Consider the following 22222-nt stretch of genomic DNA (forward strand, 5'->3'; position numbering starts at 1 on the left):
AAATTGAAAATGTTTCAAGTGCGACTTTTTTGACAGATGATTAACGACAAGACAACTTGTCGTACGAAGATAAGTTTTTAAGTTATTGAACAAAATTGTAATTAAAACATGATAATTTCGACTCCATTATCATTCTAGTCAATATATCTTTGACAGTATTAACGGAAAGGTTTCGTTTCTCACATAAAACATTTGTACCTGCTCGAGGTTAAATACCAATAGTTAAGTACACGTATGCAACGTTAGCTGTGGTCAAATTTGTGTGATTTTTATGTGAATAAAACTGAAATGACGTGACGTGAACTTTCGGCAAGTTACTAAGACAATATGTTGCCCCTCACGCAAAAGGACACGCGGGCTTCGCGCGGTCTTTTCTCCGGCCTCAAAGAGAAGTTTCAAAACTGGCTACGACTGATCTATTCTGATAAAAATTCAAGGAATTTATTCCTCTTCCTGATTCTTAACTTGTCGTTTGCATTTGTCGAACTTTTTTACGGAGTATGGACAAACAGTTTAGGTGAGTGCTTTTTTTATAGATTAAGTGTCTTTATTCTTAGCATTATTTTTTTTTATTTGTGGAATTTAAACTGACATATATTATCTTTGCTTTATAACATATATTTCTTTATATGATTCATATTTTAGTCATATCTGACCTATGCTATTGCTATACATATGTATTCAGTATGTTTTGGTCTGATTATAATTTATGATTTCATTGCACTTTGTGGTTAAACATTGGTCTTAAATAAAATCATGTTACTTAATTTTGAAAACAGTAATATAATAAGTAGTTCCTATAAGAATTTTCCATATGGCACATGTTGCCAATTATGTTTTAGAATACTAAGTAAATTATGTATAAAATTATCCTTTTTTACATTATGTTGTAACATAGGCCTATCATAATTTAGGTTATCAGTATCAGGCCATTACACAGGTATAAATACTATGACCTGCATGTGGTCTTCAAGTTTGCTGGCTACTAGACTTATATAAAATCACAAGCAATTTAAAATGATCTTAAAGACCAAAGATATTAAACTTATATAGTTAGTTATAGACTGGACATCAGGGAAAAGTTTTGCTCCAATTGGTAAAAAGTAATTGTCTTATTTCAAATGTTTGTGTGACAAGATGACAGCATCTGTAGATATTAATACAAAAATAATATATCTACAGATAATATGCTAATATTCGCTATATACATAAATGTGTGAAGCATAATATGGAAAACATTTAAGTATTTTACATAGATTTTTTGTTATTTTATACAAGATCGAGTAACCATCACATCATTGCAAAATGTTTGTATGGCAATCTTCCCAATGTCCATGCTATATAATAGAATACTTTGCTAAAAACTGATCTGTAATTATAAGTTTTATGTTACAATGATAAGGTAAAGATAAATAGAGACCATCATAGACATTATAAAACCTCAAGGCATGACATTGAGTAAAATGATTGTATATGTTTGTAATTTCTTATAAAAATGATAATTATAATTTTATAATAATTTAAGAAACACTACATTAGAACAATTGTATTATTTATCTATTAGTTACTTATTCTAATTTATGATTTTTATGTTCATTTCAAAATGTTACTAAATGTCATAATAAGCTTTAATTCAGTTTAATAACTTATAATGTTTCAACCACCCTGCTAGGTAAATGTGATTTTGTATGAAGGTATGAAATGAAGAACAAGAAATGTATGAAAATATACTCACCCATAAACAAATACCCTGAACTTACTTCACTCTAGTAGAAAATGGTTGTTTATTGTTAAATTTTTGTGATGACTAAGTCATCAAGGATTAGTTAGTAAAAGCTAATGTAGAAACCAATTACTTAATTTCACAGTGACTGTCACTAAACAGCCGTAGCCATGAGATATATATATATATATATAGTACATAGGAAAAAAATGAATAAATTTCTTTATGGAATATATGTTTGCAGGTTTAATATCAGATGCATTCCACATGTTCTTCGACTGCACGGGCCTGGTGGCCGGGCTGGCCGCGTCGCTCGTGTCCAAATGGCGCGCGAACGAACGATTCTCACTCACAGGATACTCCAGGGCTGAGGTGTTGGCAGGATTCGTGAATGGACTGTTTTGTTGTTCATCGCGTTCTTCATCATGAGCGAGGCTGTTGAAAGGGCTATTGAGCCTCCTGAGGTAAGATATCATGCAGTACCCGACGGCTTAAATGCAGATTTGGTACATAAAATTTTCAGAATGGTGGATATACTGAAAGTGGAATCTAAAATATGCGTTAAGGCGTTGCCCTTGGCATGAAACGGCGTGCTAACTGCATATTTAGAATCTATCTATATCCTCTTAATAAATACTACATATAGGAAAAAAATAGAACGTAAAATTTCTACAATATGATATCTTTACTTTTAGTAGGTTAAACTTTTAAAATATACAGAACATTTATTTATTAAATATAATTTTACAGGAGTTAGTTTTAGTTTTTAAAGAAATTATTCGTAAATATTTGTATATTCTCGACCGTAACTGATGCATTGTAAATGTATGAAACGAATGCTCAAAGCCATTTCCATAAAATATCAGTAAAAATAATAATAATCTTAAAAAATGTCTATTGTAGAGAAGATGCACCTGTAAAGGCTATATATAAAAAAGCTGTATAGATTATTATTACTGTAAATCTATCTATACTATTATATAAAGCTGAAGAGTTTGTTTGTTTGTTTGTTTGTTTGTTTGTTTGTTTGTTTGAACGCGCTAATCTCAGGAACTACTGGTCCAAACTGAAAAATTCTTTTTGCGTTGGATAGCCCTATGTTCGTGGAGTGCTATAGGCTATATATCATCACGCTATACCCAATAGGAGCGGAGCAGTAATGCCTAATCTCAGGAACTATCGGTCCGAACTGAAAAATTCTTTTGCGTTGGATAGCCCTTTGTTCGTGGAGTGCTATAGGCTATATATCATCACGCTATACCCAATAGGAGCGGAGCAGTAATGGCTAATCTCAGGAACTACCGGTCCAAACTGAAAAATTCTTTTTGCGTTGGATAGCCTTTTGTTCGTGGAGTGCTATAGGCTATATATCATCACGCTATACCCAATAGGAGCGGAGCAGTAATGGCTAATCTCAGGAACTACCGGTTCGAACTAAAAAAAATCATTTTGTATTGGATAGCCCTTTGTTCGGGAAGTGCTATAGGCTATATATCATCACGCTATGACCAATAGGAGCGGAGCAGTAACGGCTAATCTCAGAAACTAGGAGTTTGAACTGAATAATTCTTTTGTGTTGGATAGCCCTTTGTTCCTGGAATGCTATAGGCTATATATATCATCACGCTATACCCAATAGGAGCGGAGCAGTAATGGCTAATCTCAGGAACTACCGGTCCAAACTGAAAAATTCTTTTTGCGTTGGATAGCCTTTTGTTCGTGGAGTGCTATAGGCTATATATCATCACGCTATACCCAATAGGAGCGGAGCAGTAATGGCTAATCTCAGGAACTACCGGTTCGAACTAAAAACATCATTTTGTATTGGATAGCCCTTTGTTCGTGAAGTGCTATAGGCTATATATCATCACGCTATGACCAATAGGAGCAGAGCAGTAACGGCTAATCTCAGAAACTAGGAGTTTGAACTGAATAATTCTTTTTGTGTTGGATAGCCCTTTGTTCCTGGAATGCTATAGGCTATATATATCATCACGCTATGCCCAATAGGAGCGGAGCAGTAATCGCTAATCTCAGGAACTACCGGTTCGAACTGAAAAAATATTTTTTGTGTTGGATAGCCCTTTGTTCCTGGAGTGCTATAGGTTATATATCGTCACACTATGACCAATAGGAGCGGAGCAGTAATGAAACATGATGCAAAAACGGGGACAATTTATTAGTTTTGAGAGCTTCTGTTGCGTGCGCTGCGTAAACGGTTAAAGTTATGCAACAATAATGTATGACGGGATTGTTCCTCTTAAAAAGTTCTACAAAAATATATCATAAAACAAAGTCCCCCGCTGCATCGGTCTGCCCGAACGTGTTAAATTCAAAAACTACCCAACGTATTAGGATAAAATTTGGTATGGAGGCAGTTTGAGACCCTGGGAAGAACATAGGCTCCCGGGAAAATATATAGCGTGACTTTTATAACGGAAAACTTTAGCCCGAAAAACTTTATAACGCGGGCGGAGCCGCGGGCAAAAGCTAGTATTAAATAATGCAATTATTTCAACTATTATATCTTAACATGCTAATCTCAGTTTTTTCTGACTTCTCTGCGTTTTCGATCTATTAGATTTTCGTCGCAGTTACCAGGGCAGCATTAAGCGTTCAAGTATGCAACTAATTATGATCTGAGACGTATTCGCAATATCCATAAAATTCTGATTATTTTCGGTGATGCCTCGATGGCGTAGTTGTATTGTGTGCCCGATATGACGGCTGCTCCAAAAAAGTGGGTTCACATTTCGGGTCAGGTACAAATATATTGAATTTTTCTACACAGTATTAGCCTAGAGTCTGAAATTTGTGCCCGATTTCGATATATGTAGGATAGGCTTAATATACAGGCTCACTCAGGCTCGGTCCCTAACTATGGGATGAAACACGCTGGGCGAGACGTGGGTGCCCTGGTAGCACCCCTGCCTACCTCATCGGTGATAAGAGCGTGATATGTTTGTTTTTTATAATTATTTTTGTATCTTACTTATTACATAATATATCCAACTCCTAACTTTCTATTTGATTAATTTCGTTGCGGGATAAAGACAGATTAGTGTTCCCTGAAACTTACTTAGCTTCAACGCTCGGTGTCATAAAATGCGTGACGCTGCTGATCCTGGCGCACAGGAGTGGTAGTGGTGGGTGTGAGGATGAAAAAAGTCTCTTTATTATATAATATTATAATTTAGCTGGCTACATATTGGATTTTGCCTACAGCTCCGCCCGCGTGAAATAGTTTTTCTGGGATAAATATTTTCCAGTGATGAACGTAGTCATTCAGTATTATTGTAGCTATTAGTGAAACATTTTCAAATGGCTAGTAATTCCTGGGATTAGAGCGTTCAAACAAATCAGCTTCATATTAATAAATATTATAATCGTATTTTCCCGGGATAAAAAGCCCTATAGCATTGGGGAGTAATGTAGTTTCCTATCAGTAAAAAAATTTCAAAATAGGTTTAGTAATTCCTGAGATGATCGCGGTTAAACAAACCAGCTTTATATTAGCATATATTATAATCGTCGTTATCGCGTTTTCGTTAGTACAGAACGTGTTGTATCTAGTCTATTGTAATCATACGTTAGTTATCAATCGACATGGAGATAAACGGCAGGCTCTATAAATAATTGATAGCATTGTCTTGATAAGTCATTATTTCGTTACTACACAACACGTGAACGATTTGCACGTGTTACCGTTACTATACGAGTATTTATTATTTAATGCCTATCTCTAACTGCCATGTAGATGTTTTTCTAATAATTTAAATAAATATATTGGATATTAACCTTTATGGGCCTAACTTCTCCCAGTAGTAGAGGAGGCCCGAGTCCAGCAATGGGGCAGTATGACTTTCTTCTTCGGGTAGTCATCGCTGAAGTAGCTAGGGAAAGGCTGGTAGGTTAGCTAGGTTAGGGCTTTTATTGTCCTCACCGGTGAGGATCGCGATTCGTTCCTCAACGATGAGGAAAATTAAGCATGCAACTGTAGCAAATTGTTTTTAACGCATTTACGTACTTAAATATGATGCTATTGAGGGCCCGGCCGTGTCATTGAACATTTTGAATCAATGATTTATTTAAGAATTGATTACTTTTAAATTGTTTCACGGTTGGAAGATGTCATAAAAATTATTATTGATTAAACTTGGAACATTGATTAATGTGTAAGATATATATAATATTATTATGTTATATCTAACAACACCAATTCTGGTACTTCTGCTTCTAACGTCAAGTATTATCATCAGCCCTGTATTATAATACTCTCCCTCTGCTGGGCACGGGCCTCATCTACTGCTGAGAGGGATTAGGCCTTAGTCCACCACGCTGGCTTAGTGCGGATTGGTAGACTTCACACATCCTCAAAATTCCTATAGAAAACTTCTCAGGTATGCAAGTTCCCTCACGATGTTTTCCTTCACCGTTAAAGCAAGCGATAATTCACAAAGAACACACACTTAATTTTTTAGAAAACTCAGAGGTGTGTGCCCGTGGGTTTTGAACCTGCGGACATTCGTCTCCGCAGTCCGTTCCATACCCAACTAGACCATCGCTGCTATAAGTCAAGTATATTGCGACCTAAATATAATAGTATTACAATGAAAAGTTTGAACTGTGTCAATCGCCTGCTTTATCGATATAGGTAATCCTGTAAAGTTCAGAATGGCCAATATGTCGGAACTTCCCCGGATCGCTGCCCAAAGAGATTTTAATATAGGCCGTCGTGTACGAATCGAAACAGAATTTGCCACATTATTGAAATCGACAGTATTTCCCCTCGATGACGTCACGTTTTACACGGTGATAAATTAAACCCAATAAAGAATTGTGATAAAAATACAAGTAATTATCTCATTGTTTTGATGTCTGCATTCACAGTATACTAATTGTTAAAGCTGATTGTCAGGGAGTACTATACCGTCTAAGGGGGTATATCCGTCTATTTGCAATTACGTGTGTTCTTATTGTAGGACAGCTTCGATAGCCGTATCAATAACTAGGGGATTTTTTTGAGTCTTGGCTTAATGAACATCAAAAGCTTTCCTTCGAATAGAACTCCCGTAATTGCATGAGACGGATATGCCGCCGTAGACGCTATAAGGCCCTCTGATGATATTTATTTGTTTGAATGTGCTAAAGTATGAAATTACTACTTCAATTCCAAATATACTGTTAAGAAGCTACAAGATTCATGAATGCTAGACCAGTTTAGTCCTTTTTGAAAAGATTTCTTGTCTAAAATAGGATCAAAATAGGGGTCGATTGGTAGATATTCGATTTGGATTCATTTATCCAAACATTAATGTTTCGTGGTTTACGTATGTCAATAAATAGGTATCGACGAATGATTTTAAGTAATTTATGCAATGATAAGGGTACAACGCCATTATTCATTAGTAATCGTAACCTTAAATGAAATTATGCCTTTATTAAACTTAGCTTCTAGTTAAATGATAACGAAATACAAATGGCGTGGAAAAATACCTATTACTATTTTATTTTATATTCATGTATAATGTACGTTGTATAGGTACAGATATATTAGGATATATCAGTGGCGAACGGACCATATAATCCGATTCCTGCCAGTTTCCTTTCGAAATTTATGTACAATCTAATAACCATTAGAATTATTTATGGACCGTATTTATTCATAGTAGTACCTGTATTATTTTGTATCGGGTTCCCTTTTGGAAAACATTACCCTACGCCACTGCAGTATTTGCTGGCTTAGTACCATAGAATCTATCTACCAGTAAATCTCCATATAATTAGTTTTGTATGATCTAAACGAGTAAATAAGTCGTCGGATCGTAATTAATTACCTGCGCCTGAACAGCCATGATACCTAAGCAGACGTCTGTGCGTTATCGATTTCTAAGAAATGAGGACGAGGGTAGAGTTTTTTTGTTTGAAATCATGTTAGGGAGAGCATGGGAATATTCGTTTACACGGCTCGTTTTAATCTATACATATTATAAGACAAAGTCCCCTTTGTCTGTCTGTATGTTATCAATTTTCTCAAAATCTACTGAATTGATTTTTATGAAATTTGGTATGGAAATAGCTTAAGACCTTGGGAAGGTTATAGGTTACTTCCCATCTCGGGAAAAATATATAGCGGGACTTTTATCTCGAAAACTCCATCACGTGGGTGAAGCCGCGAGCAAAAGCTAATTAATAACAATAAAGAGAAAGTTCTTTTTATTATAGATATTCTGGAACCCGGTGGTCTTTCACCATCATCATCATTTACTGGTTTTTCGCTTCCGTGTATTAAAAACTAACTCATCTGAATTCATGGCAATTTAACCTTTAACGAAGTTTTTATTCTCAACTTTCACGTGCCCAATTACGTCACTGTGTTCGACATGGCGTCCGATTGTAATTATGTCGAAATTGCATTGGCAAACTGTTAATAATATTCGTCGTTCGGTGATCACGTATTTCCACCATTTTGTCCCCTTTGTGCCAGTAATAAGTAATGACCGTTATGACACGACACAGATTCGAATCCACGTGCGGCGGTCGGCTTTCTTTTCTATAGGCTTTTGAGGCATGGTTGCCAAAGTAGGGAATAATGTGTATGACTTGATTTTGTAATTGTTGAACGTATTTTGATGAGGTTTTTGTGAAATAGCTTTAGAGATTTTTTATATCGATTTAATGGGTTACATTTTCATTAAATGGCGAAAGTGCAAAGTCATTGCTTGTGTAGTTTTTATTTCGATTGAACAGTTCGCCATTTGTATTAGTCTTTTGTGATAGAGAATGATAATACATATTTACGGAGTATAATTCTGGAATTATACTGGAACCTGGGTTCCATGCTGATGTTAAACACTAAAATCAGTTAATCCCGCCCCCAAATCGAACCTGAGACCTCAGCGTGGCAGTCGCTCTACGTACTAAATACAACGCCACTAACTGAACTTAAAAAACTTTAAATAAACGAACCCAATCCCTTTTTTGATCTGTCTCAAAATTGGACCAATCACGACGAAGTTTTTTTTTAAAAGCATACAAATTAGTAATTTTAATTGGTTCATTCTCAGAACCGGATTGAAGATTGAGATTGGGATCGCTTATTGAAAACGGCTGTAAAGCGGTTTATATTAATTGAATAAATACCATAATATAATATATGCTACAATATTATCAATGTCAAGATTAAATTTCATACTCCATATTGTTTAAACAGGTTTCATCAAAACTAGTTGACCTATCACGTTTACAATAAATACAGACATCTGTAACAAATTAGTTGGTTCAGAATTATTTGTATGAAGATTTTCCTTATTTTATTAGCTGTGACGTATGTTAATCTTTAAGTTCTATGCTGCTCTGGTGAAATTTAATAAAAAGAAATCATTTTCTCACACTTATAATATTATAGATCAAAGTGATGCTTGTAGATGAAAAGAACATTTGCGTAAAAAATAATTATAAATTCAATGTAACAGCATTTGATCTAACAACTCCCTCCTTTGCAGGTGAAACACGAGCGACTCCTAGTGGTGTCGATCCTTGGGTTCCTGGTGAACCTGGTGGGCATATACGCGTTCCACCACGGGCACGGGCACGGTCACGGCGGGCACGGCCACTCGCACGGCGGGCACGGCCACTCCCACAACCACCACGGCCACTCGCACGACGACGATGCCCCCACCGGCGCCGGCTCCGCCATCATGCGCGGCGTGTTCCTCCACGTCCTGGCCGACACGCTGGGATCAGTGGGTGTGATAGTGTCCGCCATACTAATGCAGATGTTCGGCTGGATGCGCGCCGACCCCATCTGCTCCATGGCCATCGCGTTGTTAATCGCCGGCAGTGTGTTACCTTTAGTGCGCGACTCAGCTGGCGTGCTGATGCAACGGACTCCCACCTCGATAGAACGCGCGCTGCCCAACTTGTACACGCGGGTGGTGGGGCTGGCGGGCGTGCACGCGGTGCAGGAGCCCCACTTCTGGACGCTGTGCAGTGACGTCCACGTCGGCGCCATCAAGCTGGAGGTGGCGCGGGAAGTGGACCCGCGCTACGTCACGGAACAAACCGCCAGGATCTTCAGGGAGGCGGGCGTCAAGCATCTCACGGTGCAACTTGACTACTCCCCGCTCTGATGGTATGAGATTGTAGGATCACAAATGTACAGAGGTCCCGATGGGCCGTTATGTATATAAGGAAATCTAAGTTAATGTACGAGTAAACTTGGTGCAATTACGTGTAATAGTATGATTTTTGATGTGAATAAATTTATTTGTCCGTAGAACATTAGTTGTGTTGTGGGCGTCTGATGTGGCAACATTTATATGTTCTATACTTTTTATATATCCCTTTACTTCCACATTCCGCTCTTTTTTATTAATGTTTTGGTATGTTTCCTGTTTTCGTACCAAGTTCAAAGCAAAAATGCTATTAATATGTAAATTGCTTTTAACAGCTCCTGTTCGTATTATTGCAATTTAACCAAAACAGTTAACATTTCTTAAATGTCAAAATAACAAATCATTGTATTCTCTCATTTGGTGTCATTTTAAATGAGTATTTTCTATAGCACTAGCATACAGTGGTGGTAAACATTTTGGCCAATATTTCTCTATCGGCTTTCAACACATAAAAATTGATTTAATTTCGTCCACTCTTAACTGCTTATTTATGTCGAAATAAAATAATACATAATAAAATTTTTATAATTTAAAAGAATAAAATACCAAGTCTTGTATGCCATATCTATAGAAAATGACTGTTAATTGTTCCCAATCTATGGTATTACTGTACAAACATGAAAGTGCATAATTTATGATTAGTTTCTAAACGAATTGAATGCATTTTTTAGTCGAATTAGATGGTTGTTTTTGTTACTGGGGGTAATATTTATTAACGCCTGGCGTTGAGTTTAATATTGACCTAGAGATTTACAGTCTTACTTATAAAAATTCGCAAAGATATGCTTAGTTAAAACGCAAATTTACTCGATCAGCTGTTAGTCAAAACCCGCCATCTTGCCTTCTAACAAGGTTTAAACTAGGAACCGGTGATGTTTTTGACAGCTATTTAAGCAATTCTTAATCACCTCTCAACGCTAAAACAACTTTATAAGTAAGACTGTTAGTGTCAATTAAGACTTAAATAAAATGGCTCTCAACATTTCTTGGTTAGTGCAGACGAAGGGCCGATAAAGAAATTAAACGATAGTTGAATTGGCCTTTAATTCTTGCATATAGAGCCGATTTTAGAATGTCAAAGCGCAGACGACATGTAGTAAAATTATTAATGAGCCGTATGAACAAGAAAATATAGTTCAATTTCAATTATTGTTAGTCTACGCCGCAAGTCTGCGCTGACGATATAATGTTTAGTAAACGTCCAAATTTTTATAATTATTTTAAAATTAAATAGTAAATTAATATAAATTTTTTGTTGAAATCTAAGCATTCTTTGGAATATTATTTTTAAAATTACATGCAACATAATTATGAATTTTGTAATCTATTATTCTAACCGTTTAGCATTGATTTTATATATACATGTATGTATAAACGTGATAAGCATTCTGAAGAATGTAATTGGAAATAAATTTTACACTTAATAAAAAAATTAGTTACCGAATTCTAATTTTTATTACCCCTAATTTAAGATTATTCGAATTAAAAATGATATAAGGAATAGTCTTGAGCAAACATTCATATCCACGTTAACTATTTTCTCTCGTGTTCATCTGCTTTGGAGTATGTAAAATATACTAACTTATAGGGGCTGAAGTATTTCGTTAACAGAATTTAGTATTTTTAACCCCCGCTTGTCAGCAAAAGTAATCAAATGTCGTACCCCCTTCCATGCTTACATTACAAGCCTTCTTTATTGTTACTTATTTATAAAAAGTAATTAAATAAATATTTCTGACGTAATTACTGTTCGACCTCCCCAACCCTCTTGTGTTTTTTATAAAAGCTCCGCAAAGAGGCTTCACTGCACCTGGTGTTAAGCAAAGTGAAGCTCACAAATGTGCCGATCAAAGATACAAGCATCTCTGGATGATCGGCACAGTCATGCCGGCCTGTATAATTGCTTCTTCACGCTCCTTTTGAAGGACCATAAAAAAGTGTTTAGATTTTTTTTATTTCCTTTGTCATCGAAAATAAGCAAATCGAAGACTTAGGGGAGTCTTCGATTTGCATTCAGTGTTTACGTAATACCGGAACCGCCGTTACAGCTAAAGTATTTGTATGTTCAACGTGCTAATCTATCCGTGCTCAACCATTTTTTATTCAGGCCACAATATCTTAGTAATGATGTCTCCAGGCACAAAGGAAATTCACTGACCTAAAAGTGACTAAAAATGTAATTAAGATTCATCACTTTATTTTATTAAAAATAGTCAATGCACTAAATTACTTATTAGTTTCTGCTGCTCCGCCCGCGTGTTCCCGGGATAAAAAGTATCCCACGTTCTGCTTAGGGCCTCAAAATATCTCCACAATTTAATAGAAATCCATTCTGTAGTTTTAAGACACAGCAGAAGAATTTGTTTTATTTATCATATCTAAGGAGCCATATAGCCCATGCGATTTCGGCTTTTTTTTTTTCATTTTTTGTAAGATTTTTGAAGTCTGGCCTCTCGCAGATGCTTTGACGGCTACTGGTTAAATATAAGAGTGTTAAAATCTGTGTAGTGCTTCGATTCCGAAAAGTCTTGATTAGGTACATACATAATCTGCGAATGCTTTAGGTAGCCTAGAGCACTCGCAGATTGTGAAGGTACCCATTTATCCCACATTTATACGATGTAAAATGATAAACAAAACTAATATTTTAAATATATATTTTCACATCCGCAAACACATGAATGCAATCATTTACAAACAAAATTATTTAAATAAGACATCTGTTAAGTATACCAAAAAATCTTATTGGTTTATTTAAATTAAAAAGTACAAGATCTATAACCACGCGTGAAGTCACTGGCCGCTTTGTGATGTGAACGACTTTGATCGATGGTAGTGTTGCCAACAAAAAAAAATAACCTGGCAACACCTAACAGAAGAAAACAAATGGGGGACACTTCATGACTATTTTTTTATAAAACTTTTTATTTAGTAGTCAACGACTTCACGCGTGTTAAATACTAATTATTGTGCTATTCAATGAGCTTCTTAGCCTTGAAGTACCGGCGAAGGTATAGGACCTGCCACGTCGCCAGCCCCAGGAGGCAGACCATGGAGAATATGCTGAAGAATAGTACTCGGTTGTTTGTGGATTCTGGAACAAGATTATAAACGAAACTGTGATCAAATTATTTTTTCTTTTATTTCTATTGTGTGACGGTTTTTGAATTTGTATAGGATATTTCCAAAGCTGTATTAAAATTGAATGTGGCAGTGAATAAATAAAATATAAAAGTAACCTGACAATAGGTAGTAAGATTACTACAGTGGATATTTACATTCTTGAAAGTTAACACTCGATCGCCATATTGATTGGTACCTACATAATGCTTATGACAAAAAAAAAACAAACGAAATGAGAATCTCCTCCTTTTTTGAAGTCGGTTCGGCCGGTTTGGTTGCGATAAAATGTAGATAAAGTTTGCTTTTTATTACGCGAATGCTATACATTGAAATTAAACGAGTTTTAGGTATTGAATCGCCGTTTTTAATTTATTTTTTGTCCCGAAGTTTCGAAGGCTTTCAAAACATCTCACCATTGGTATCCCTCATTTCCTCCTCCCTCTTGCGCATCATAGTGAAGTCCTGGACGATGGCTTCTGACAAATCCTCTAATCGCTTCAGCTCCATCTCAACTGGCTTCAACTTTGCCGCCTCGCCAATCTGTGGAGTCACGCACATTCATAACTATTTCAAACTGACTATTACCATCATGGCCTTATAATTTTCATGTACACTTTATTAAGATTCATATAATTGTAGACATAGAGATGTTATTACAATAAATCTTAACCATAAGACCGCCTTCAAATTATGTTGTCTTTGATCCATATCAATTGATATTTACCTTGACGCATGACCATAGTCCTGAAGCCGTGAGGCTAACTTTAAGGCGCCCTAAAAGGTTGTTTTATAATACCAAAGTTTCAGCCACGGTAATATAGTACATAGTATATATTAATTATTGTTTAAATATAAATAATACATGCACATTCACACAATGTTAATAGTAAAATTATATTTCATCAGTATATCACACAATATATAATGTGAATGAATATTATTTTAGCTAATAAGACACAATACATAACAGAAGTTAGTATTAGCATCAGTTCCAAAACACAATACAGTTTTTGGCAGTAAATATTACACATTCTCATTTTATTTAAATAGCTCCACATTTTTCATCTGTGTTTTTTTTATACTGCTACAGCAATGTGACCTCACTGCATCTGATGGTAAGTGGAATTTGTCAATATGAGTAGGTGTATTTTAAACCATTTAATTTTTGATAGTGGGGCTTAAAGTTAACAAAGCATTGACAACTCAGGGCCCTTATTCTGTATGATAGTGTAAACGCGTAACGCGGCCGTGTCATGTTATCTTCGAGAAATGTACGTGAAATGGTATTCTGTAAGCCAAATTTCTATAGTCCTAAACATTATGCGTTGTGTTACGTGCTTGTTACGCACTGTTAAAATAACGTGCGGGATAGAGAATAAGGCACCTGCTATATGTCACATAGTTCTGAGTGATGGTGATAAACACTCTGTGAAGCTTGAACTTACTAATTATCTCTTTCTGAAGCCAATGTGTTTTATTTACTCTAGAATATTATAATACGACGATAATTTAATGATTTTCTTTCTTTAAGTTTTAATAAGTTTGAGATTTAAAGAAAGATTATTTTCATTACTAATTAGTGTTTATTGGTATTATTGCAATTTGGAATATGGATTTACAGGGTTTTCTGTTAGATAGGGTACTGGACAATAATATATAATTAATTTTGTGTCGTAATGATTGTTATTTTAATGATAATTATTAAACATAAGTGCAAGATATTTGTTACTACAACTTCACTTAGCACCACAAAATCAATACAGATTGTGCAGTTAGTGAGTTTAATATCCAAAACATTATTACCCAAGGATTCTGGTCGTCGACAATGTGCCCACCGACAATAAAGAAACATATTAAAAAGTGAAATAAAAGCATAAAGAATAATATCAAGCTTGCAAAATCATGGCGTTCCAAATGTGAGAAATATTTAAATAGGTTATCAGAATAAATATAATTATTTTATTTACTAGATGGTAAATCTATTAAGGCGATACCTCAAGGTCCATTTTCATACATTTTGTTTCGGCTTTAATCTGGGTAACTAAACAAGTTAATATGACGAAAATTTAATATGACGAAATTTTAAAGGCCGAAATATCCATGATTATTAATTATTTTTACATTTTTCTTTCAATTGCGAGAACTAATCACTAACTAGACGTGAATTTAAATTCTTTACTTGCCAATACTTGTTTAGTTACCCAGATTAAAGCCGAAACAAAATGTATGAAAATGGACCTTGAGGTATCGCCTTAATATAAAAATGAATACCTATATCTCTCAGTCAAGCCATAACATAAGAATGATTTAACCAATTTAATTATTTTTTTCCTAATTTTCTTGCACTTTGTAGAATGTTCCTACAGATAGAAAAATTAAGAAAATTTCCAAAAACTTAACAACTATTTCGATTCGCGCGTTCGTTGTATATATAAATAATAATAATTATATTAATCAGCCCTGTATTACATACTGTCTCACTGCTGGGCACGGACCTCCAATACTAAGGAGAGGGATAAAATTGTATATTTTCTTTTATTTTATTACATTTGATTTATGTGCATTTTTTCACGAATGTCCGCAGGTTCAAGACCCAAGAGCACACACCTCTGACTTTTCTAAAATCATGTGTGTATTCTTTGTGATTTATCGTTCCCTTTAACAGTGAAGGAAAACATCGTGAGGAAACCTGCACATCTGAATTCTCTATAGGAATTATGAAGATGTGTGAAGTCTACCAATTCGCACTAGGCCAGCGTGGTGGACTAAGGCCTAATCCCTCTCAGTAGTAGGAAGGCCCGTGCCCAACAGTGGGACAGTATATAATACATGTATAATATTAATATGTGCATTTTGAAATATCACATAGTGCCAATATGGTTTTCAGTACAAATTAAACGAAAAGCCGCATCCGAATATTCATAGCTAAGGACATCTAGTCTCTTATACAAGAGGTTTGCTGCTGTACTCCCTAGCGTCGGCAAGGGGTTGTAAGACTGGAGAAAATGGCATAACTCTACCTCATCCTTTAAGGCGATACCTCAAGGTCCATTTTCATACATTTTGTTTCACCTTTAATCTGGGTAACTAAACAAGTATTGGCAAGTAAAGAATTTAAATTCACGTTAAATTTAATATTACGAAATTTTAAAGGCAGAAATATCCATGATTATTAATTATTTTTACGTTTTTCTTTCAACTGCGAGAACTAATCACTAACTAGACGTGAATTTAAATTCTTTACTTGCCAATACTTGTTTAGTTACCCAGATTAAAGGTGAAACAAAATGTATGAAAATGGACCTTGAGGTATCGCCTTAAGTGTAGGTAGGAATAATGCCTTTTTTACATTGACAAAACAAACACCCAAAGGTGGCAGAAACAATTTTACGCAGCATTATTGCTAGAACTATGACATAATATTATTTAATATCACAACATAGAAAGTAGTCATACTTTTGTATAAAAAATTCTGAAGCATTTATTTAATTATTTTTTTTTTTATATTTTAAGATCACTTATAATGCTATTTCTGATACACTATTCAAATATTTCGGTATTTATTTATAGAAACGCCATGTTGTATCAAAAGTATAAACAAGTTTATAAATTAAATAGATTATAACTTGTAATTTGCATACATCTAATGTGGTTATAAATATAAATTATAATATAGCCTTCAAAATTTAAAATATTACAACACTTACCCCTTCATAGTTTTTAGCCTCAATTCCAATTTTAATGTCTAATGTAACATCTTGGCTGACTCCGCGACGTTCTGGAATGTTCATTGTGATCATCATAAATCATATAAATGATGTTTAATTACAGTATAATTATTTATTACACATTTATAAACTTATTGGTGTAGAGCAGCATGTTTAGTGTACAAAACCAAGGGGGTTATGAACTTCATCCCCTAGTCGGACTATAAAAATATTTGGCTTTTGCTTTAGAAATAACTTGCAAGTTGTACAGTTTTAAATTTGCGCTGGAAAATGTGAATATCCACATCATCTATAACACCAGTCAATACAGAGCAGAAAGAACAACCAGACAGATCTAAACATTGAAATTAAACTATTTTTCAGATTTTATCATGGTATTTACATCTTTTCAGTTGTATTAAAACATAAAAAAAACTAAATATTAAAACATAAATAAAAACCGCGATAAAATCCGAAAAAATAGTTTAATTTTGATGTCTAACATTCATGTTAACGTAAGAAATCATCAGATAGTTCTATCTCGTTCTCTAAGAATATATAGGTGAACTTATACAGGGTCCTTTTAACAATGCTAAGGTGAAGGCTGCTCTCATTATGCAAGATTATAGATTTTATTACAAGGTGTTGCTTGAAGCTCTGCCTGCGTAATAAACCTTTACGGCTACAAAATTCCCTTAAACACACTATAGCTGTTAATAGAACCACCTGTACTGTGCCAGAGGCATCTACATATGAGAAAAGCCTATTATTTCCCATGGCTCCAAATTACTACCATAAAAAAGCCTATGTGTTAAACCAGGTCAGTCTATCATCATGCCAAATTTCCCTAAATCCATTCTGCTGTTTCTTCATTTACTTTTAACAAGCATCCAAACATTATCACAAAGTTATGCATTTATGATATCAGAAGAGTATGGAGTAGCATATGATGTTAACCAGATATTGAGAAACAGATTTTAATTCATAGTAACACTGCATCTAGTGAGTACAGTGCAGTCAAAATATAATAACAATAAAATTATAAATAGATTTGTTAAAGTGACCCCACTGAGCCTAGTGGTAACTGAAGTAGGGTCGAGATAGTGTGTTTTATGAGATCATTATTTCTCATTAGCCTACACTATTATGCATGTGTGTTCAAAATTGGATATACAAAGGCTGACCCGGAACTTGACACACATACATCATGTATAATAATATATTGTAACTCACAATGATCACATAAATAATACTGATCTAGATTTTTACTAAACATTCAGTAAAAAAAATTGCTGGAAGGAGTAGGTATGGCTCAGATCTACAGACTTTATACTTTTTATATTAGATGCAATGGATTGAGTGGGTTAAAATTTCTTAAGATATTTTAACAAGATTATTACAAAATATTTCATACCTAAAAATTTGTATACTAAGAAATTCAGAACTCTACTCACCTGGTGGTACTCTTGATATGAAACAAACTTCAAAATTGTCATATGTGTCTGTTACAAATGAGAATTTCCCTTTAGTTATTGAATCTTTCTGTGATAATATGTGTCCTTTTGAATCTCTAATCTGTTAACAAAAATACATCTGTGAAATTAGATTCAATAAAATGTTTGACTAATAATTTTAGTATACTTTCTTTATCCAAGTGAGTGGTCAAGCACTTTCACATCAAAGGACTTTACAGCAAGTAAACAAGGTGTAGGGTTATGTATATAGGGTTGTCAAACATTTTTTACATATCAGAATGAAAAGGACTTAAATGTTAAACTGCCATGTCTTGTTAAAGATCTGGGTGGTGTGACTACTGTCTGTGGGGAATTGTAGAACTTATAATCAGTAAAATAATTTACTTGTTATCTTGTGTACACTGACCATATAAACAGTATGTTGTACTATAGGTATGGAATAAAGATTGTTGTATTTTTATGTGGTTAATTATGAATATTCATATGTATCATAATCGTAAGATAGTAGGAATAACATGGAATGGCTATTTATAACTTGATGCGTAATTTTATCAATCAATAATAACATCGTTTACGTTATTTAAAAATATGAAACCGTCTATGTGGCTTAATAAGACCATAAATGAGGCTGTAGCGCCCACGAATATTGAGCGATTTAGATAACCACAATTCGAGGGGAACATTCGAAATGGATATAACTGTGGTGTGGAAACAAAACTTACAATATAGTCGATTCTTTGTCCGGCTACTTCTGTGACTTCGTAGTCTCCTGCCACGAGCACATTAGCGTGGAGTTCCTCCTTCAAACACTTCTGTGTGTTCGGCGCGAGGCTCCACATTAGTGCGTCGGTTCCATGCCATATCACGCTCAGTATAAATAATACCCAGTACATTTCCATGTTATAAACTGTTATTACTAGCTATACCGTAATAAATAAGTCACAATTCATAACAGAAAATAACCGAAAACAAACATATTCTGTGTCAAAAAAGACCGATGAGTTGGCCTAAGAGAAACGACGTCGACCTTTAAGAAATAGTTGCCATGTTTAACATAAAAAGTAATAGAATGGAACGTGTTTATGGAAATAATAGGATGTAAGAAAATTTTTGTTTATATTGGTTATAAAATGACTTAAATTATTGTTAGGGTATATTTTTATGAACGTTGTTTCATAAATAAAATTAATAATGTATGTAAACAACAATAAGGTAGACATGTTTGTTCAAAATGTACATATATATCGTTGTTGGTTGGCCGTTGAATAAGAAAAACAATGCATAAAATCAATAAAATCATCGTACGACGCTATAGCATATATATTCCAAATAAAATCCTATTGGATGTGGTAACAAAAAAGAGAAAAAACACAGAACCTGAGACAAAACCTTGTTGCTTGTTCTTGTTCTGAGGACAAAACTCTGAGGACAAAACCGCACTCTTTTGACAGCTGACCTGCAAATGGCAACATTTTTATTGCGTTTCGTGAACTTTGTTCGTAACTTGCAATATTTGGCATAAATAATTTGTCTCCAAATTATATATTACAGATGTATCTCAGGAGTGACAGGGATACAAAACACGGCAATCATTATTTAAACGTAAATTGAATGCAGTAAAGACATTTCCCAGAAAAGTGCATTCTGCATTTTGAGGATAAATAACAGTTGTCTAACCTTATTTTCCTTTTACTGTATTAATTTGTAATAGCAGGACTATTTCTCGTTGATATAATTTCAGTGGTTACTTTGAAAATGTGCAAAAGAACTGCAAAAAACGTTTTTGTGTCAGAAATATTGTGAAATCACTAATTGCAACTTTGGCATTTTGACAGCTGCATAGTTCTACTTTTCGAGAAAAAAACGCTTTTATAGCTTTATCAGTGCATATTTACGTCTTCAATACTGCAACGAAGTTATATCAACTTGTTTACGCATTCTTTGGTTCTTGTTTTTGTAAGTATTTTGGTTTTATTAATAGAAGATATATGTTTATATAATATGTATATTTTGATCGCAGCTCCACTAATTTTAGTATTTATTGGGAACATGAGCAAAATACAAAATTCGGAACGCCTGAATCCACTGAAATTTTAAAAGTTTATCACCAAAATGCATTACTTGTATGAATGCAATATTATGTGGTACGGCCTCATGTACCAATTGACTATAGATCATTCCATTTTCTAACTTGAAAAAATAAACTCTCATTTATATTGTATTTTTTAATTAACGTAATCTATGTAGTTTGAAAACTAAGTATGTGCTTAAAGTATGTGAAAATAAACTCTACTCTCATTTTTAGATAAAGTAATTATAATTTTAAATAATAATATTGACTTTTTTTTCCAGTCTAAGTAATGTAACTTCAAGTTGTTGCAAATTCAAAGTGATATGTGTTTACTATGTAGACAGGTGACATGTGGAAGATTTTAAATTGGCAAAATTATATTATTAAAAATCTTACATACACCTGCAAAGTCAAAGAGAATGATTTTATAATTTTATTTAACTTACAACAGTGATCCAAATTCACCAACGAGAATGATTTTAAAATTTTATTTAACTTACAACATTCATCCAAATTCACCAATGTTCAGTAGTAATAACAATGTTATAAACATTAATTTACTCAGTTATAAACTCAGAGAGATGAAAAAACCAAAACGTTAATTTGGGCGAGCAAAGCAGATCTCTCATATAGATAGTCTGAGTGACAACACATAACACAAGTGAATACCTACAAAATGATTTACTTGTGTTGTACACCCCTGATTATAATTCCTTTGTTGATATAAAAAAAAAAATATTTAAGACAGTAGGTAACAAGTTTACAATATTAGACTATAGTAACCATAATAACTGCATTAGTATAACCTGTGTCGCAGTTATTATGCCCACCACAAGACTTAATTATAAAGATAAATGTACATCGTTCAGTTGACATAATAGCCAAAAGAGAAAAGACATATCAATGGCATTGATTCAAGCATGAATTTTAGATAACCAATCAGTAAATGGTATATATAATAATATTATTCATATCTGCTGGACTATTTTGTTTTTCTCTGTAATGGCAAAATAAGTTAGCAACATAATATGTTAATTAATGATAGTGCAGAAGTCCAAGGTTGAGAAACTATACAAACTTTGCTAAATATTACTATGAACTAATACATTATAAAAACATATCACGCTTTTAGACCAAAAAGTCTGAAGTACTTGTCCTTGGATTTAGAACCTGTGAACATTCATCTTGGTAGTTTTCCACTCACAATTAGGCTATTTTAGAACTGGTATTATATAAAAATATTGTTATATTAATATTTAAGAAAAACATCATATACCTTTTTAGGTGCATGGAGGCATGTCAGATTTGTCATAAAGTTCATATAATGCAGAAATAAAATTTATGTTATACATATTACAAATATATTACATTGTCTGTTGAATTTTGACCACTGGACAAACACTTATTTTATATAAAAATGTGATATTCCACATGATGATGTAATATTTTATAACCTTTATTTATTTCCCTTATATTTTCGCTTTTTATGACAAAGACATTTTATATAAAAATTAAAATGATTAAACATACAACAAGATGACATATAATAATTATACAACTAGTTATTCCCTGTTTATTTTTTTAGATAAGATTTAAAAAAAAAACGTTGTTGCGCAATAAATGGTTTTATATCAAATATCTTATTGAAAATTAAGCTATTGAATAAAATAATTATCTTCAAAAGTTATTATTTCAGGCAATAAATATTGTAGTTTAACCAGTGACCAACAGATGGCGCTAGTTGTGTATGTGAGAAAATATAAAGGTTTCTTTTTAAATCGAAATATGGAGATCTCATTATTTCCAATTTATTTGATTAAACTACAAAAAATAAATTTGTATAGGTGATAACAAATTTTGTGTAATAAATTCTCGTATATTAGAGACATATGCGCGTATTGCTATTCGCTGCTGCGTAATCTATATTTGGTGGCAATGTTGTGGTG

The 22222-nt window shown here is 33.8% G+C and overlaps 3 protein-coding genes across 7 annotated transcripts in view; 2 read left to right on the top strand and 1 right to left on the bottom strand.

Annotated features, from left to right (window-relative positions):
• Positions 1-15: 15 nt before the first annotated feature.
• LOC115453265 (zinc transporter 7) lies at positions 16-11344 on the top strand. The gene is given in 4 exon segments (XM_030181958.2): positions 16-517; positions 1968-2123; positions 2126-2187; positions 9229-11344. Coding segments are annotated over 4 exon segments (1035 nt in total). The 5' UTR covers positions 16-327; the 3' UTR covers positions 9856-11344.
• A 1196-nt stretch (positions 11345-12540) lies between these two features.
• LOC115453364 (transmembrane emp24 domain-containing protein bai) lies at positions 12541-19264 on the bottom strand. Of its 2 annotated transcripts, XM_030182069.1 has the most exons (6): positions 18928-19264; positions 18185-18305; positions 16731-16801; positions 14827-14835; positions 13437-13563; positions 12541-12994 (listed from the first exon to the last, which is right to left on the bottom strand). In XM_030182069.1, exons 1-6 carry the CDS (start codon positions 19102-19104, stop codon positions 12873-12875), a joined length of 627 nt encoding a protein of 208 aa, XP_030037929.1. In that variant the 5' UTR covers positions 19105-19264; the 3' UTR covers positions 12541-12872. The 2 variants fall into 2 exon arrangements, with proteins under 2 accessions (XP_030037929.1, XP_030037937.1); XM_030182077.1 differs by lacking the exon at positions 14827-14835.
• A 526-nt stretch (positions 19265-19790) lies between these two features.
• LOC115453274 (steroid hormone receptor ERR2) overlaps positions 19791-22222 on the top strand; it is a 59306-nt gene continuing 56874 nt past the window's right edge. For 2 of the 4 annotated variants that reach the window (XM_030182005.2, XM_037438291.1), the window contains exon 1: positions 19791-20161. The gene's annotated coding sequence lies outside the window, so the exon portion shown is untranslated. The remainder of the gene's footprint in view (positions 20162-22222) is intronic. The other 2 variants (XM_030182012.2, XM_030182060.2) reach the window with 1 other exon arrangement.

This window comes from Manduca sexta, chromosome 13, assembly GCF_014839805.1.
Source record: "Manduca sexta isolate Smith_Timp_Sample1 chromosome 13, JHU_Msex_v1.0, whole genome shotgun sequence".
Lineage (NCBI taxonomy): Eukaryota > Metazoa > Arthropoda > Insecta > Lepidoptera > Sphingidae > Manduca > Manduca sexta.